Below are 17,686 nucleotides of genomic sequence, written 5' to 3'. Positions count from 1 at the left end.
AATGCATTAGCAGAAATAACTTATTCCTTAGGCAATGCTTGAGGAATGAAAGAGGCATGTTCTGCATTTTCCCACATTCCATTTGGGGCAGGGAGCAACTATATATCCCATACAAACGAGTCACTCTTTAGCTCACTGACTTCTTACAGTTGATGGCCCTAACCTTGCATACAGATCCATTTTGGTGGATCTCTAATTATTTCAGTGATGCTTTTTATAGTGCAACTATCTGGCCATATGGATCTACTTGTGTAATCAGAACTTGCATATCTTAATTGTATAGTAATAATTTTGCACAGAATTATATATGAATAAAGTTTAGACTAGATGCATATACTTGTACTGCATAATACTATACTAGGCTGTGAGTCTAAATAGAAAATATCCATGAGATCCTCTTTTAGTTACAGTAGCACATAAAAATCAAGGACATATCTGTAGTTTAAATGATACTCCTTTTAAGGGTGTTTTGTTTGATTTTACTACAACAATCTTTGTATTTTTTTTAAAGCAGGTGTTGGATGCATTTATTTGATTTCTGAAAACTCTCAGAGCACTAGACAGCATTAAAAAAGAGCGATCAGTTTTGCATTAATTGTAGAAGCGTGTGGCTTTGTGAGAGCAACGGATGTAAACAAACCCTGCCATCAAAGAGGTTCGTGTCACCCGAAACTCTCTAATGTTGTGTTTTTTGTAGAAACAAGTAAGACAATACTTATGATATTTGATCAAGGTTTTTAAAACACTATCAGACCTGTTTTTTCCCCTCTCACATTTACACACACAACTAGCATATCTGGCCAAGCTTCCATTTAAGAGAAGCTGGGCTTTCTGACACATAGGGGGGATAACGCTCTGTGAATCTATATCACCCTCATTACCATAGTATTTGAGCACCCCCCAATCTTTACTGTATTTTTCCTCTCAACAACCTATGAAGTGGTATTTATCCCCATTTTATAGAGAAGTAACCAAAGCACAGGGAGGCTAAGGACTTGTCTATACTGCCACTTTACTGCCCTGTAACTTTCTTCTCTCAGGGTGTGAAAGAATACCTCCCTTTTGAGTGCAGCAAGTTAACGCTGTACAGCACCAGTCTAAAAGGGTTCTCAGCGCTGTTAGCTACTCCCCTATGGAAGTGGTTTACCTACTGTGCTGGGAGAGCTCTCCTCCCATGCTGCCGCCATAACCACACTGCTGCATTAAAGCACTGCTGCAACTGCATTTTAAACTTAGCAGTATATTATAGACAAAGGCTAAGTCATCACGCAGGAAGTTTGTGACAGGATGTAGAACTGAATCCAGGCCTCTCAAGTCCTAGACTAGTGCCCAAACCGCTGAACCATTCTGGTGTTTTCCTAAATAATAATAATTAAACTTGCTCATTTCCAGATGCTGCCAGAAAATCTGAATTATCAAAAAAGGGGAGTAATAATGTAAAGCTTGCTAGTCAGATGGTCATTATTGTAACTTTGCTCCAGTAACTGAAGGCCCTTCCACCTACGTGGCTGCTCCTTCCAGGCTGCAGTGCCCCCTTCCCTCAGCTGGCCTCTCCGGGCTGGAGCAGCCCTCCACCCAACACAGGTAAGGGGCTGCTCTCGCCCTTGCTGGTTAACAGGTTCTTAAGAGGTGATGGTGATGCTTACCAGTTACGTTCCCATTCCTTTTGTGAGCGCCAGGCCTCCCTGCTCAAATAGCTGCACTGGCTTCCCACTAAAGAAGCAATCCCACTGATACTCAGCCCCCTCCATCAGGCTGCTCCTAGGTTCCTGAAGCAGTATGCTCACAATGACCTGTGTCTAGGGAGCTGTCTGTAAGAGAAACTGCCTGTATGCTCCATGTGCCCTAGCAATACAGTTTACAATCAGCAGAGACACTAGCCGGTGAACTTTGTATAGCTACCCAAAGTAGATATTGCAGTGGGATCGAACACTGTCACCCACCTGTCTCTTCCCACTTTGCACTCCCATGATCAGACAGATGAGTTGTTGGTCTCTTGTGGAAGAAAGTTATAAATTTTATTTACCATGCAGGCATATGTTATTGCCAGCCCTTATGCTAGAAGAGCTGTTGCTTGGTCTAGCAACCTTCAAAGATAAAATCAATATGAAGAAAAATGTCTTAACCAGTATTCTTTGACAACTCCCAAGATACAATTAAGTTTTCTGCCAGAGCTATTTCCTCAAATGCTATATTGCACAAGAAGCTCTGGCTCAGGATGCAGAAGGCAGATAGCCAAGTACAGCAGCTTCTGTCTGCCTTTCTATTTTCCACAGAAAGAAAGCTCTTCAGGGAACAATAACTGAGTCAAATGGAGAGAAATACTCAATGCTTTCTCACAGACAAGGTGTAAAAAGCCAGAGGCCTCTACAGATACTTTGTCCTTTTTCCATTGACAGAACAGTGGGAGACTTTCACCTGAGGGAAGAAGATACACAGGTGACAATTGCCTGTCTGTCTACTTCCAGCATAGAATTTTACTATCTCCTTATCATAGCGGTGTTGTGTTGCTTAATGACAGGATGATTGTTTGTTCCCTATTGCCTCCAGCCTATTGTTCAAGGGTAAACCTAGCTGAAAGGAGTATCCAGGACTCTCAATGGCTTTCCTCTCTTTCTGCATGTGTGTGTGATTGACTGTAACACCACTTGGTTGTCCCAGTACATGAAGGAGGCTACAGTGCAAAAGGGAAGGATGCAGTGCAGTTTACAACCAAAATGTTCTCAAACCAGCATGGAGTTTGCTGATGGATATAGATATGAACATGCACTAATCTGTCGAATCCAGCTTAGAGAGGAAAATTCAATTTAGAGAGGAATCCAGCTGAGAGAAGAAGAAGGTTGCCATCTTCACAGCAGCCAATATGTGGCAATGATGGAGATGGCTGAGAAATTGTAGGAGCAGTCACTATAACAGACTGATTCCCAGGGTAATGTGAAAATGGGAGAGAAGATGGGTAGATTGCCAGAGGTGGAAATCTTGTACCAAATCTGATGGCAACATAAAAAAACCCTCTGCACTCTTATTTCTTAGAGAAATGTTTGGTTTGTCTCTGCAAAGTCCTGGTCAAAGGAACTGTTGCAAATTGCACAGAATCTAATTAAGCCAGACTGTTTACATCCAGCATTAGTCCAATATTTCCTACCATAAGAAGTCTTCACGTTTCCTAGTGGATAAGTTTGCCCAGATCAACTGTCTGTCTCCATGGAAGCAGACCTGTGACTACAGGAGACAAATGTGCAGTCTGTTGAACTCAAGTGGAATGTTTGCTGAGGTGCTAGGAGAGTTTTGAGTAGTCACCTAAGATAGATCTGTGCCATTCCTCTTGGTGAAGGGGGGAGAGAGGAGTGGCTAGGTGGACAGGCAATGCATTAGTTCTGATCTCCACCTGTAACTAGAGAAGAAATGGGAGAGGGGAGTGATGGGGCTAAACAGACAAACTCTCCAATTATTGCCCTGCTTTTAATCTATATTTCTTTCTAAAAAGAGTCATTGAGAAGGATGAGATCAGGTAGCTAAGTTTCCTTGACCCAGTCCACTTAGTTTTAGGTCAGATTCTGGCACAAAGCTTGCACTTGCAGTGTTGGCTGATCAGGTATCCATACTAATTCTCAGATAGCTCATCTATCTGATCAGCTTCCATCCAACTGTCCCTTTCATAGGTTTCCTTCTCTCTCTATTTACCTAATCAAGAGCTACATATTTTTGGTTATTTCTTTACACAGATTAAAACAGCTTTCATGAAGCACAGCTATAATCCCTCATAACAAAACCGATCCTGATTGGACTGCTAGATGCAGTGCAAAGTGCTGTTAGTGCAGAAAGATACCATTATTAAAAAGGGAGACAGTAGGACTTCCGAATCTCACAACAGACTTGTTTACTAAAATTCTTACAGTATGCTAAGTTTAAAAAAAATTCCTTGACTGTGTAGTCTTAAAAGCACTTGGTACAATTAACCAGTATATGGGGATATAGAAGTGCCATATTCATCAATAGATTTCTTGCATAAGCACAGCTGAATCTGAAAACTTGTCTCACAGTCACATGAAGAGAATCACTTTGGAAAGCAGGTACTTTTCCCAAACACTTTGAAAAAAATGCCACACACTTTCCAGTGGTGTATCTAAGCCAGTGGTCCCCAATGCGATGCCTGCGGGTGCCATGGTTCCCGCCGAATTATCTGGGCTGGCCCCGGGCGCGTGGTGCATGCGCAGCACCAGCTCCGGGTGCATGGTGCATGCACAGCCCCGCACCCAGATGCACAGCACGTGAATGGCCCCACCCCCGGGTGCCTGGCAGCCCCAAAAGTTTGGGGACCACTGATCTAAGTTTTTCCTTGCTTGTTTACTGTTGTAAAGATGCTCACAAATGCCTACATTGTGCCTGAGACTGGGTGTTATGGATTTTCATACACCGGGAATATTTGTCAGGCCCTAATATAATGACTGTTAGTGGATTCTGCAGGCAACTGCATTTTTTCCCCTTATTTAACTTGGCAGAAAAGAATTGGAAACTCAGACCTCCAGGCATCTCTTCCTTCCCCTTCTTGATCCTGAACAAAACTTGGGGCATGTCTACGCTTAAAAACTTACAGCCACCATAGTAACTACTGTTCTGGTTTGTGTCCACACTACCCTCCTTCAGTCAGTGGCATGGGATCCTTACCAAGAGCTACTGATCTAATGAACAGGGGCAGGATCTCTGCTCCACTCGCTGCTCCCTGTCAGGTGGTGGCCATATTCTTTACTTCAGTAATAGTTCTCTGGCCTTAGACTTTCTGTTGAGGATTCCTGGAAAGTTGCAGTGGTAATATTATGGAGTGAGGGTCCCTCCCCCCTTAAAGTATGCACACACTTCGAAGCAAGATAGAATCATAATGGCTTACATTCCTAGTCTGTTTTATTTTTAATGGCACAAGAAATTTGTTTTTATTTTTCTCTGGAACTTGACATTAGCCTGTTTTTGGATTAGATGGGGGAATACTGCCTATTAATAATAGTGTGTAAATTCTCAGTTCTTAAATACCATCTAACAACCTCCATAAAGTCAGAATGACCTTACTGCTGTCTGCTAAGGCACTCTGGTGTGAAATGTGACCTGGCTATTAGGTGAAATGTTCATCCACTTCACTAAAAAAGTACAATAAGAGGAGCTGTCTATTTTGTTTTGCTGCTTTAAAAGGTGTAAGTCCATGCTTTTTACTGTTTTCATTAGACAAAATTCATTACTTGTTTAAAATAAGAATAATACATTTTCTAATATTGTATAAAAATACTGACATTTCAAAGCAAATAAGTGTGTACATTGCTATGGTTTAAAGATATTGCTGCAGAGTGAGAATACATCAAATACTCTGCTTCAAGAGTCTCCTTCCTTTCCCTCACAGATATAATCACAACAACAAAACACCAGTAGTGAATAAAAGCAACCCACTTGTGCTAATGTCTTCAAATCCCTTCTCTGTCATTTGAAGAGCCATTTCAAATATGCATACCCCACACATTGCTATACCTGTCAGGAAACAGTCAATCCTAGGCTTATCGTGTTCTGAGACTGGCTGCCTATGTTACTGAGAAGGGCTGACAGAGCAAAACAGTGGTGTTCAGAAGATCTAGTAAAAGAGAGAGGAATAGCTGGGGGGATGGGAGGAGAGTACAACTCAAATATACCCATCAACTGTAGCAGCTTCTCTCGGCTATGTTTATATTTGGCTCAAGTGAGTTGTTTCTGTAATGAGAGAATTAGCCTGCTAGCATTGCTCTCAAAAGGATTGAAGCTATGCAGACCATTAGCGTCTGCTAGAAAAGAATAGAACGTCAACTATATTTAGCACTGTATACATGTGCAATAACTAGCTGAGCCCCAATTTTAGTATCCCTGAATTTAAGCTTTGAACTTGCTCCTTTGTCACATGTAAAATTGTCATATCTTTAAACCGTTCCAATATACAACTGAAATTGTATCCTTCAAAAATCAGATTTGGGCTTTTGTATGATTAGGCCAGAGCACTAAGTATTTTAAATTACACAAAGATAAATTTATTCCATCCACTCAGATATACCATTGACCTACTTAATTTCCTGTTTTTTCACGCTTAGTCCAAATATAGCCTGGGTTCTGCTTGGTGCCGTGAATGTTTCAATAGTATTCACTCTGAATCACTGTCAATCGTAATACACTTGTGTGTCTCCACTTACGCTAGTCAAATGGTTTTAATCTTGGAGTTTTATATCGCAGTCAGATAAGTTAAACATCTAAGCTCTGTAGCGTTCACCTCAGACAACAAGACAGCTCAGAATAAATAGATTCTCTTCCTTTTAAATGCTGAGTGCTGAACATCTTTATGTATTTTATATGGTGTTAGCAGCTCAACTGCAGCTGTGTGACAAACCACATCCTTATCTGGTAAAGACAGGGTGCCAACTGTCACAGTCAAAGGTGAACTACACAGTTCCTCTTTTAGAACGTTGGACTGTATATTCCTTGGGCCTCACTTCCTTCACCCTTCTGTGGCCAGAACTATATGTTTCAACCATTCTGGTCTGACGCTGAGCAGTAACATGCCATTTCCCAACCATGTTAATAAGTCCTGCTAGGTTTGACAGTTGTACACCATCTTTCACCACAAGCTTATGACAATACAAGTTTTCAGGGACACAGAACTAGCATCTTCAAAAGAAAGTAGCTAGCTAGCTATAGAACCAACCAAGTACACATCATGGAAAGTGAAGGGTTAAACAATAAAGGTCTAAACATATATTTCGCTTACATTGACTTTAAAGCTTTGGTATATTTCACCTAGCCTAGTTCCATTGCTGGCTAGGAATAGCAGATTCTTCTGCTTGCAGCATGCTCTGTATCTCCTTGAGTGCTAGTCAGCTCTCCCTGGGCAGCAATTCTTGGTTCACCCAACCCTCCACGCTGCTTTTCTACTCCCTTGGTGTTGTAATGGCTTAGTATCCTTTTTTATCCTAGGCCTAGGCCCCAATAAACAGCTTCCCCATTCTTTGCTTAAGGCTCTTATCTTGTCAATTATTGTTTTGCTTTCCCTGGTTGATCCCTTTCTACAATCCCACATCATGTAGGGCCCGTAACTAAACACCTGAGTGTCTGTGCTGTAATTAAACACCTGAAGCTGGCCCTTGTCAGATGACTTGGCCTATAGAGGCTCAGGTATGGTACGCATGGGAAGACATTGCCTTCCCAAACCACCTGCCTGGCTCCACCCATACTCCACCCCAGAATGCTACTGCCCTCAAGTACCTTCCCTCTCCCTTGCCAGGGAGGCTGGTGCCGTGCACCCTCAACCTTCCCCCTTGCTCTGGGGCCGGGGAGGCTGGGAGCAGGGTTGGAGGGCTTCACTTTCCCCAGCCCTACCTTTACCCACTGCCCATGGATCAGGCTCTGGGGCTGAAAAATTGCAACATAGACTGCTAGGGGTGGAGCCCCAGCTTTGTGACCCTGAGAGGGGAACAGGTCCCAAAACCCAGCCCAATGGTCTATGCCACAGTTTTACAGCCAAAGCCCCATAATCCCATATCTGTAGACACAAGCCACTCACATGCGTTTTAATTGCCGGGTAGCCATTCCCACAGCCATATGAACCCTATCACAAAAATAATAGATATTTCCCTTTTTATCTCACACCAGCCAAGAGAGACGTGAGCCAAGGATGATGTGTCGCTCACTTGGAAGATTAAATACTGCAGTAAAAAGTGTTCCCTTATGCTGTGCAAAGGAAATCCTTAGTGCTCCCTCTAAGCTGTGGGGCAGCACAGCTTCACAGGTGTTTAATCAGCCCTGCTCAGTCAGTCAGCTCCATGCGGGGAGCCCTGAGCCTGTGGGCAGGACTGATTAATTACCTGTGAAGCTGTGCTGCTGCCCAGCTTAGTGGGAACATAGCTTAAACTCCTGGATATTTAAGAGTAACCTGAGTAATGGGTAGACAGTCCCTGACTAGGGATGTTAACGGGTAACCAGTTAACCGGCAGCCCAGCTGGACTAAAGCAGTCCCCCACTTGACACAGGCAGGGGGTTGCTCCGGCCTGGCCTGGCCTGCTGTGCTGTGGGCCCGGCCATGCTGCTGCAGCTTTCTGCCTGCAGTGTGGTGGGCCTGGTACACTTCAAGACCGCTTTTGATCTCAGAGAGAGGGTGGACTTTGAGAGAGAGTGTAACTGCCACTCTAGAAAATATGAGCAAGCTTCCTGAATATTAAGGATCCACATTATAATGCTTCTGCATATATTAGAGATTGTTTCATTTTTGCTGAATTCTGTGTTGAAAACTAAAACCAAAATAAATGTATTGGACCTTTCTCAGAACATTTAACAAATGCATACTGTTCTGCTCGCTATGCCTTTAAAAAAAAACAACTACCTGGTGGTCAAATAACACTGAGTGTTTGAAAGCAACTTTCATTCAACATCAACCAAAAAGCTGTGTTTGGTGAGTGCAAAGGGAGCAGGATATAGAATAGGTTTTTAGGAGCAATTACACTTCATAATAGTAGTTTGATTTTTTTTTTTTCCCCCTTTGGAAAAATTCCTTCATGATCAATGTAGTACAATTTTTGGAGCCTAGGTTAACTACAAGTCTGCGTTACTGATGTTCTAATCCAGAAGGCATTCTTTTGAGTTCAGAAGGGACTTTCTTTCTGTAACATAAAGAAGTCTGGGCCCCCAGATCTGTCACTAATTTTCTGTGTTTATATACCATGTATAAAGAAGACAAAATCTAGTTCTCATAACTTTCAAAATGTGCTGGCTAATGAGGTGTCTTGGTACACTTCATTAAGGAGACACTCAGTCCACTGCTTTTTGTTAAAATATTTCTCTGCTCTTGATTCCTTTTGCTGTGGGTTCATCTTATAAACATAGTCTCCTTTAGTGAAAACCGTATTAAGCAAAATGACGCCTACCATAACACTTAGGTGGAATGAACTATTTTCTCTCAAACTGTTTTAGTAGAATGATGTCTTCAAATTGCCAACCGTTGAAACACTAAATCATTTAAGTCTAATCTCCTGTATATCACTGGCCACCAGCAGCACACACATACTAAATCCAGCAACTGAAATGAGACCAAAGTAAAGGAGCTTCTCAGGAGTCTGGACTATTATGTGCCACAGGCAGAGAACTGACTGGATCAAGATGCAACAGTGTCTAAGGAGCCTGAAATGGCAGAGAAATTACACAGTACTGCTGATGTTTTAAAGGACAGGTGCCTGCTTCCTCTGGGCCCAGGGGATGCTCAACCCCCTCTTCTGACCCAGGGTCCACCCTCACCTCACGCCTTCCCCCAAGTCCCCACCCCTGCCCCCAAGCATGCCCCAGTGTTCCCTCTAAGATTTTCCATACATGAACAGCATGAGTTTTTCTTCTTGTGCACCAAACCTGTCATGTGCATTTGTTCAGATGCCACGGCCCCCGAGTAGGTTGCCAGGTGTCTGGTATTGAACCGGACAGTCCGGTATTTTTGCCTCCTGTCCGGTTAAAAAAGAAAGTTTCAGAAAAGACACCTAAGATGTCTGGTATTTTCAGATTTTTTTTTTTCCTGGCCAGGAGGCGAAAATCCTGGGTGCTTACTGAGTTCCGCAGGGGAGCTATCTGGCCTGGCGCAGGGAGACAAGATGGTAGGCGGCTGCTGGCCAAAAAGCCTCAAAAGTAAAGCGTTTCTTAAAGGGGCCATTTCTTTGAGAAATCTGAATAACTGCATAATATTTCCTTGTTCCTTATCCTTCCCTCCCTGTTTTTTGTGTCACTAGTTCAGTTCTGTCAATTTTCTCTTTAAGCAGCACTGTAACATCTTTAGATCGCTTTTTACAGTGCCCAGTCTGGTGTCTGTCAGTCTGGTGTGACCTTGATTCCCAATGGGGACTCTCAACATGGCAGTAATATAAACATCAATCTTAAATCCAGTGAAGGGTTACATAAATTTAAGGAGTACCATGAATTCAGAAGCTCTTAGTGTGGGTGGAAGGCTTGTCTCTTCTCATCTCCACACACGCTCCAAAACTAACAAAGAGGCCTATGTTCCTCTCTTCCAAGTAACAGTTCCCAAGAAGCTGAAGAATTGTAGGGGAAAGTGGCAGACATTTGACTATCTCTTGAAGCCATCATAAAGAGGGATTAAAAGGCCTCTAGGCCCTTCTACTCTATTCCTAAGATAGCCAAACCTGGTCTGTAATGAGAGGGAGTATCCCTGGCTAGCCCAGGGCCTGACTAAAGTCCTCTTTGAGGTTCATGCTTATTGGAACTTCAAATTAAATACAATTACTGGTTGAGTTCTTGAAGTGGAAGTTTTGTGCTATCCAGCACCTCTAGATTGCAGATCTAACCTGAAATAGCAGTCATTGAAAATTGTCATGTCTGGTCGGACAAAACTGACACACGCTTGTGCAACAGTATGGAAACTTGCTGTTCTGTGAGTAAATGGAATTTTCGGCAGCAAGTGTCAATTTGGTATCTCTTTCACAGGCGTTAAATTCACTGGGTGTGGGACTGCGTTGCTCAACAGGTGCGTGTTCTCTCAAGCGTTCATATTTACAAAGGCCAGTGTAAATAAACCAGATTATTTGTGTCCTATCAAATAAACCTTGGTATTTAGCTGATAGGTGAGAGAATGAGATAAGTTTGGAAGAGTTTTTTGCAATGACCTCACTCAGCCAACATCACGTAGACTGTGACACTTTTTATTTCTTTGTGCAATTCCCAATAAAAATATGAAAGTTTAAATCTGTCTGAGAAGGCCTATGCTAATATGAATGGTAAGGCCTTCATCTTAGGATAGTAATTAAAATATCTTAACTTTTAATTGAAGTTATATTGTGTAATGTCATGATCAAGATGATGGTCAGGACTGTGGTTACCATTTTCTATAACAATTGTAAAATTGCAAAGAGCTCTATAAATACTACACTGACTGGTCCTTGTAAAGTGGAGTTATCCAGAACCACCTTTAAGGAGTGCAGATAATATTGACAAATGCATCATTTTGCTACTCTTTTTTTTTTTTTTTTTCCTTTTGTTTATCGGCAATGTCTAATCTTTCTAGAACTTCATTCCCAAAATAAGATATGTATGTGGTGGCTTAATTAAAAAAATCTAACCAACAAACTAAAAACTATGTATACCACAGGATTAAACTCTGCCCTCAATTGTTACTTTGTCTTTTGGAAGTTGATTTGATACTTTTTAAAGGTGGAACAGTATTAAACAATGGATGGGGAGAGAGAGAAGAGGTTTAAAAATACAGATGTTTTGACAGCTTACTCCTTTGCCTTTAGACTTCAACCCACGAGCATATGTATATGAAAACATCTAGGATAGCATTGAGCATCAGGGAAAATTTTGCAAAGGACTTTGTGTTTTTGTTTAAATTGATTTACCACATAACTTAATTAGTGTGGAAGTATGCATGTTTGCCATGGGAGAGATTGATTTCCGTTTTTATACGCAAGCTATTAAACACAGACCATGTATTGTGACATAGGTCACCTTTGTAAACCTGATAGATGCTTCTTCACATTCAAAATAAAATGGAATAAAAACACTTTATAGTAAGTAGTGACTGAGAGTCAAGGGGACTTAGTTGGTTCCAGATAAGAGGATCTCAGGAACTCTGCTTTAACTTGTTTCCTTTTATAATATTTCGCTATAACAAATGTGTTAAGTATGACATACAGGTTGTAGGTTCATTAGAAAATTTAAAAAATACTAACTCTACTGGTACTACTTGACTCTGTTAAGCACCAAACACTCTTTTAGTTTAGATTTATTCCTCTACTACTTGGAACCAAAGCTGGGCTGAAAACATTATCACTGTGAAATAGTAGCCCTTTCATTTCTGGTCATTTCCCCCCATTACTAGAATTTCAATAGGGCAGATCATGTTGTTTAGGAGACATCCAGTCTGTGGTTGAAGATTCTTTCCAGAACACTAAGGCTACGTCTATGCTGCTTCCTTCTTGTGCAAAAGCCTATGCAAATAAAGCATGGATTAGCATAATGCCACAGTTAATGTGTATAATTAATGAGGGGCCATTTTTGTGCAAAAGCCTCTTGTGCAAAAATGACCCCTAATTAATTACGCAAATAAAGTGCAGTAATATGCTAATCTGTGCTTCATTTGCATAATCTTTTGCGCAAGAAGGAAGCAGTATAGATGTAGCCTAAATAACTGTTTAGGACACTGTCAAATTTTTTCATTAAAGTGTAATCTACCTCTACTCATATTTTGATAACACTGCCAGCATAAAATTTCCCAGTTACATGGATTATAAGAGTTGTTGCTATAAGTACAATGTCTGAACGCTGCTCTAGGAAAACAAAGCAGTTTGACATTCATATGAAAGGTTTGACATTTATCCTTCGGCCAGAATGGTGCTTTTTTCTCCAAATGATGAATGGGGGGGTCAACCTCACAAAGTCTTTGAAACTCTTTGGTTGTTTTACTGTTGTCTTTAACTTGGAAGTTTATTGGTGGGCTCTACAATATGCCCTGATCAGGCTTTATAGCCACACTTTGTGTATTTTGCTGTATCTTAGAAAATGAGACTACTTTTTTAAATGTTCATCATGGAAAGGTTTTAATGGGGCGGGGAGCCTTTTTTGTCAATTTTTAAACTATAAAAATCTTCGAAGAGGTACTTAGATACTACAGTGATTGATGCTATGTAAATATTAGCTGACCTAGAGGATATTTTAAATTCATATGTTAGTATGACAGAAATAAGATAACTAGATTAAAGTTCTAGGTAAACAAGCATGGAGGATAGGCATTTAGTTTTCCCAAGCATGATAAAAGATCCAAGAATGACTATTGTTAAAATCTTTGTGTGTTAATATTTATAATTAATGATTGAAGTACATATTGGACAATTTTCCTTCTTAGGTCAGTTTGGTTTTTGCCCTTGGTATGAATCCTTAGATAAAGAGGACTGTTTTCTCTCTCTCTGCAGGTCAGATGGAGAGTATGGTGCAGAGGAAAAGAAGAAGGCAGGAAAATCACCCAGTGTATTGCCACAGACCCCTTCTAATGAGGTTGAATATTTTGATGACCGGAAAAAAGTTGGTGCTGCCAGGTAATGTCAGATAAAAAATTGCTGAGACCCATCCAAGCAAACTAGTAAGAAAATAAATATTTAATACACTTAATATCCAGATTGTGGCCCAGTTTGTGCAGCTGCACAAGGGAATAATGGAGTGTCAGACACTCAGGCCAGCTACTGGAATGCAGAAAGGAGCATTTCAGGGAAAGAGCAGCTTCCTTGGGGTGCCTACATCCAACCTCTTATACAAGGTGGTGGGAGAGGACAGGATGAGGTAGGTAGTGTAATAGGTACCATCTTCCCCTCCATCTGGTGGGAAGGGGGATGGTGCTTGACCCCCTGCTGTGCCCTATGCCTCATGCTGACTCACTTTCCCCAAGCCCTACCCCTACGCTACCCCACTCTTTTTCCCCCAACTTCTTATCTCCAGTCTGCCTCTTCCTACCCCTGTTCTGACCCTGCTCCCACCCCAACTTCTCCCCTGAGCACACCCCATTCCCTCTCCTTCATCTCCTCAGAACTTGTTCAGAAAGCTCCAGGAGGGCAGGGGATAAGTACATCATTGGCGCCACCAGCAGGTAAGATGGGCAGGACCTTGGTACTGGTGGGTGCTCAGTATCCACTAATTTTCTCCCATGGGTGCTCCATCCCCAAGCATTCACGGAATCGGTGCCTATGGGTAGCATGCCGAACCAGTGTTTCTGGGCCCCTCTATGCACCAACTAGGCTAGTTCTATTGGCATACCAGAAGAAGTATACTGCATAGGTCTAGACCTGGTTGCAGAACAGGGAGAGACTGGGGTGAAAGCTGTGTCTGATTCTAGGACGACTCCTGGCGTAGTACTATGTTGTAGAGTCCTTTGCTCGTGATAAAGGTATAGCTGAACCCCAGTATGGGATCCCTCTGGTAAAAATCTTCTATCTTTCCACCCTGTCAATCACATCATTCTTTTAGGGAAACAGGGCTCAATGACAGAAATCTCTGTAGCAGTATATACACTAGGTCTCTGTAGCAGTATATACACTAGGTCTTATGCATTTGGGTTGCAGGGGAATACCATTAACTCTTATAAAACAAAGGCTGTGATGGTTTTACAATCCCACCCAAAGAGCTAGATGATTTGCTCACAACCATGGGATGCAAATCCTAATGTCCTTTTCATCTTGCCTGTTCCTTAGATGACCAATGCAACAACCAACCTAGGATCACAGATTTGCTTACAAGGCAAAGACACATGAGCTTTTTGAGTAGTCTTGCACATATTGCGTTTTCCCTGCTTCTTCATGTAAAACTCTTGAGGAAGTTCAAGAATATCCACTGTAGACTGAAGGTTTCTGGTTAGGCATCTCTGTCCCAGGAAAAAATTACTGGATAAGTCCCTGTATAGTGTTTTGTGTAGGGTTAATAGAAAGAATATCATTAGACTCCTGCATGGATATCTGCAGATTTGCAGGGTTCTAGATACAAAATTGGTATCCTTATCCATACCTGCAAAAATTAGCCATATATATCTTCATCCACATTAATGGATGTGGATACCCATGGATACAAAGCAGATATCTGCAGATTTACAAGGCTTTAAATATCATTCAAGATTTAAACCCAGTAGAAAATGTCAAATGACACATACAATGACTTCACATAAAACAAGAACTAGGGCTCACCAAATGAAATGAATAGGCAGCAGGTTAAAAACAAATACAAAGACTGTGCATTGTGTGGAACTAACTGCCAAAGCACATCATGAAGGCCATAACTATAACTGGGTTAAAAGAAGAATTAAATAAATTCATACAGGCTAGGTCCATCAATGGCTATTAGTCAAGATGATCATGGATACAGTCTCTTGCTCTGGGTATCCCTAAGGCTCTGACTCTCATATGCTGGGAATAGACATGTGATAAATGCCCTATTCTCTTGATTCTCTTTGAAACATCTGCAGTGGCTGCAGTTAGACAAAATACTGAGCTAGACAGACCTCTGTTCTGACCCAGCATGGCCATCCTTATGTTCTTCTATCCAAAAGAAAAACCTATAAGGCTTTGCCTACGTGAACCAAAGTATACAAAAGAAACTAGCAGGAGTTAATTTATTCCAAACAACAAATGAACATTCCCTCTAATGTTAAAATGTTTTTCACTGAGTTATGAGACCTGGCATGTTCTGAAACTGATGTTAACTGTCCTTATCTGTTTTGCTGTCCTCAAGAGACAGAAGAACAAGAATGAAAGTTAATAAAGGATGAATGTGGGTCATAGACAGAAGTATACATCCTGATGATAACAAAACTAGTGAAATGACACTAAGCATGAAATTAGTAATGTTTTCTTATGCTCAGGACAAAGATGAGTGTGGACAGTCCCCTACTGACAACAGATGTCAAGACTGATGCCAAGATTGAAAGGAAAAAACATGGCTCAAATCAGGTAATGCAGACATAACACGTGTGGGTTTGGTTAGAGTAAATGACTTTACTAAACCATTACCTGGCCCAATAACAGCATGGTTGTGCACTGCCACTGGTTTCTTGCCCAGCGCTTTTAAGACTGCGTAAAACATGCTAAGTGCAAAAGTGAACCCATACTACTAAGTACAGACAGATTTGAGAAAAAGGAACATTCTTTTGGGAAAGTTCACCCATGGGACATTCTCTCTTCCTTGACCCTGTGTAATGTTCTAAATATATCACATCAGCCTACTGGTGAAGATACACTCACGTGGCAACCTCTAGAGTGTCTATTTCTCACTTTAAAATGTTCATTGAGCTTTTTGTTTGCTGTCCTCTTTTTAAGCTGGAGTTTGGGTGCTTTTGGCCCCCAGAGTTGAATAGTGTTACTGTTCCTTCTGCTCTGCAGAATTTCTTGAGATCACATTAGATCAGAGGTTTCAAACTCCCAGCCCACAGGCCAGCCCCAGCCAAAGCAGCTGTGCAGTTCAATCCTGGAGTCCCATCCCCACCCCTTCCTGCTATTGCTTCGCCCTCTCCCTCAATGGCATTCCATGCCCTGATGATGTGGCATTGGGGATCACTGAGGGGGAGGGGGGAACCTGATGCGGGGGTGGCAACAGCGTTCCCCCTCCCCCCTGCCCATACTTCCCACGGCAACAGCAGAGTGAGTGTACCTGCTGAGTGTATTCTGCTTCCCCAAACCTCATGCCACCATGGTGATCCTGATGATCCCAGAAGCCATGTTCTTGGGGAATGGGGTGTCATGGGGGAGAGAATGTGGATCAGTGGTGGGAAGGGGCCAGGCTTAGAACAGGGATGGGGATGGCCCACAGGCTGGGAGTTTGAGAACCCCTGTAATTACAGGCAGTCCCCGGGTTACGTACAAGATAGGGACTGTAGGTTTGTTCTTAAGTTGAATCTGTATGCAAGTCGGAACTGGCGTCCAGATTCAGCCGCTGCTGAAACTGATCAGTTTCAACAGTGGCTGAATCTGGACGCCAGTTCTGACTTACATACAGATTCAACTTAAGAACCCCAGGCACCCCCAAGTCAGCTGCTGCTGAAACTGATCAGCGGCTGATTCCAGGAAGCCCGGGGCAGGGGCTTCCTGTAGTCAGCCACTGGTCATTTTCAGCAGCTGCTGACTAGGGGACACCTGGGGCAGAGCAGCTGGGGTGCTCCTGGGTTGATCCAGTGGTACCCAGAGCGGCGCTACGGGACCAACCGGCAGCGCCCCAGCTGCTGTACCACAGGCGTCCGGAGCAAAGCCGCGGAGCACGGGGGCAGCGGGACAGCCCAGACGCGCCGTAGCTATCCTGCTGCCCTCGGGCTCCGCGGCTTTGCTCTGCTCTGCTCCCCGTCCCCCAGGTCTGCAGACCAGGGGGAGGGGGAGCAGAGTAGAGCAGAGCGGCGGAACGCGCGGCCAGCTGACAGCCCAGACGCGTCTGGGCTGTCAGCTGGCCGCGCGCTCCGCTCTGCTTCCCCCCCCCCCCATGGTTTGCAGACCAGGGGGAGGGGGAGCAGAGCGGAGCAGAGCGGCAGAACGTGCGGCCAGCTGACAGCCCAGACGCATCTGGGCTGCCAGCTGGCCGCGTGCTCCGCTCTGCTCCCCCCCCCCTGCAGATCAGGGGGAGGGGGAGGGGGAGCAGAGCGGAGCACAGCAGAGCGGCGGAACGCGCGGCCAGCTGACAGCCCAGACGCGTCTGGGCTGTCAGCTGGCTGCGCGTTCCGCCGCTCTGCTCTGCTCCGCTCTGCTCCCCCTCCCCCTGGTCTGCAGACGGGGGGGGGGGAGCAGAGCGGAGCGCGCGGCCAGCTGACAGCCCAGACGCGTCTGGGCTGTCAGCTGGCCGCGCGTTCCGCCGCTGCTTTGCTTCCTCTCCCTGGTCTGCTCGAGACCAGGGAGAGGAAGTGCCCCGTTCGTAACTGCGGATCCGACATAAGTCGGATCCGCGTAACTCGGGGACTGCCTGTAGATGGTACAGCTATAGAAGAAAATTGAACTCCAACTACAGAGTTACAAATAATGCCTCCTTGTTATCGAGTGTATTGTCCAGCCTGCAGAGCTGGAGGACTACGTGAAAATCTCAGTTTGGCTGTACCTCTCTCAATACTGCTACTTTCTGTTGCATAAAGGTTGGACAAACAAAATACTAAGCTCTCTTCTCTAAGGGCATTTAAAAGAAG

The 17,686-nt window shown here is 43.4% G+C and overlaps 1 protein-coding gene across 6 annotated transcripts in view; it reads left to right on the top strand.

Moving 5' to 3' along the window:
- Window positions 1-17,686, top strand: part of GRAMD2B (GRAM domain containing 2B) — a 63,598-nt gene that overhangs the window by 23,198 nt on the left and 22,714 nt on the right. For 2 of the 6 annotated variants that reach the window (XM_075931931.1, XM_075931930.1), the window contains exons 2-5: window positions 515-655; window positions 1,393-1,584; window positions 12,963-13,085; window positions 15,392-15,479. In XM_075931931.1, the coding sequence (XP_075788046.1) occupies window positions 15,399-15,479 (81 nt within the window). In that variant the 5' untranslated portion in view covers window positions 515-655; window positions 1,393-1,584; window positions 12,963-13,085; window positions 15,392-15,398. Of the gene's footprint in view, window positions 1-511; window positions 656-1,392; window positions 1,585-12,962; window positions 13,086-15,391; window positions 15,480-17,686 lie in introns of all 6 variants that reach the window. The other 4 variants (XM_075931926.1, XM_075931927.1, XM_075931928.1 and 1 more) reach the window with 3 other exon arrangements.

This window comes from Pelodiscus sinensis, chromosome 6 (assembly GCF_049634645.1).
Source record: "Pelodiscus sinensis isolate JC-2024 chromosome 6, ASM4963464v1, whole genome shotgun sequence".
Lineage (NCBI taxonomy): Eukaryota > Metazoa > Chordata > Testudines > Trionychidae > Pelodiscus > Pelodiscus sinensis.
The sequence above is the reverse complement of the archived record's forward strand: the minus strand, read 5'-3'. Positions and strand labels throughout refer to the sequence as shown.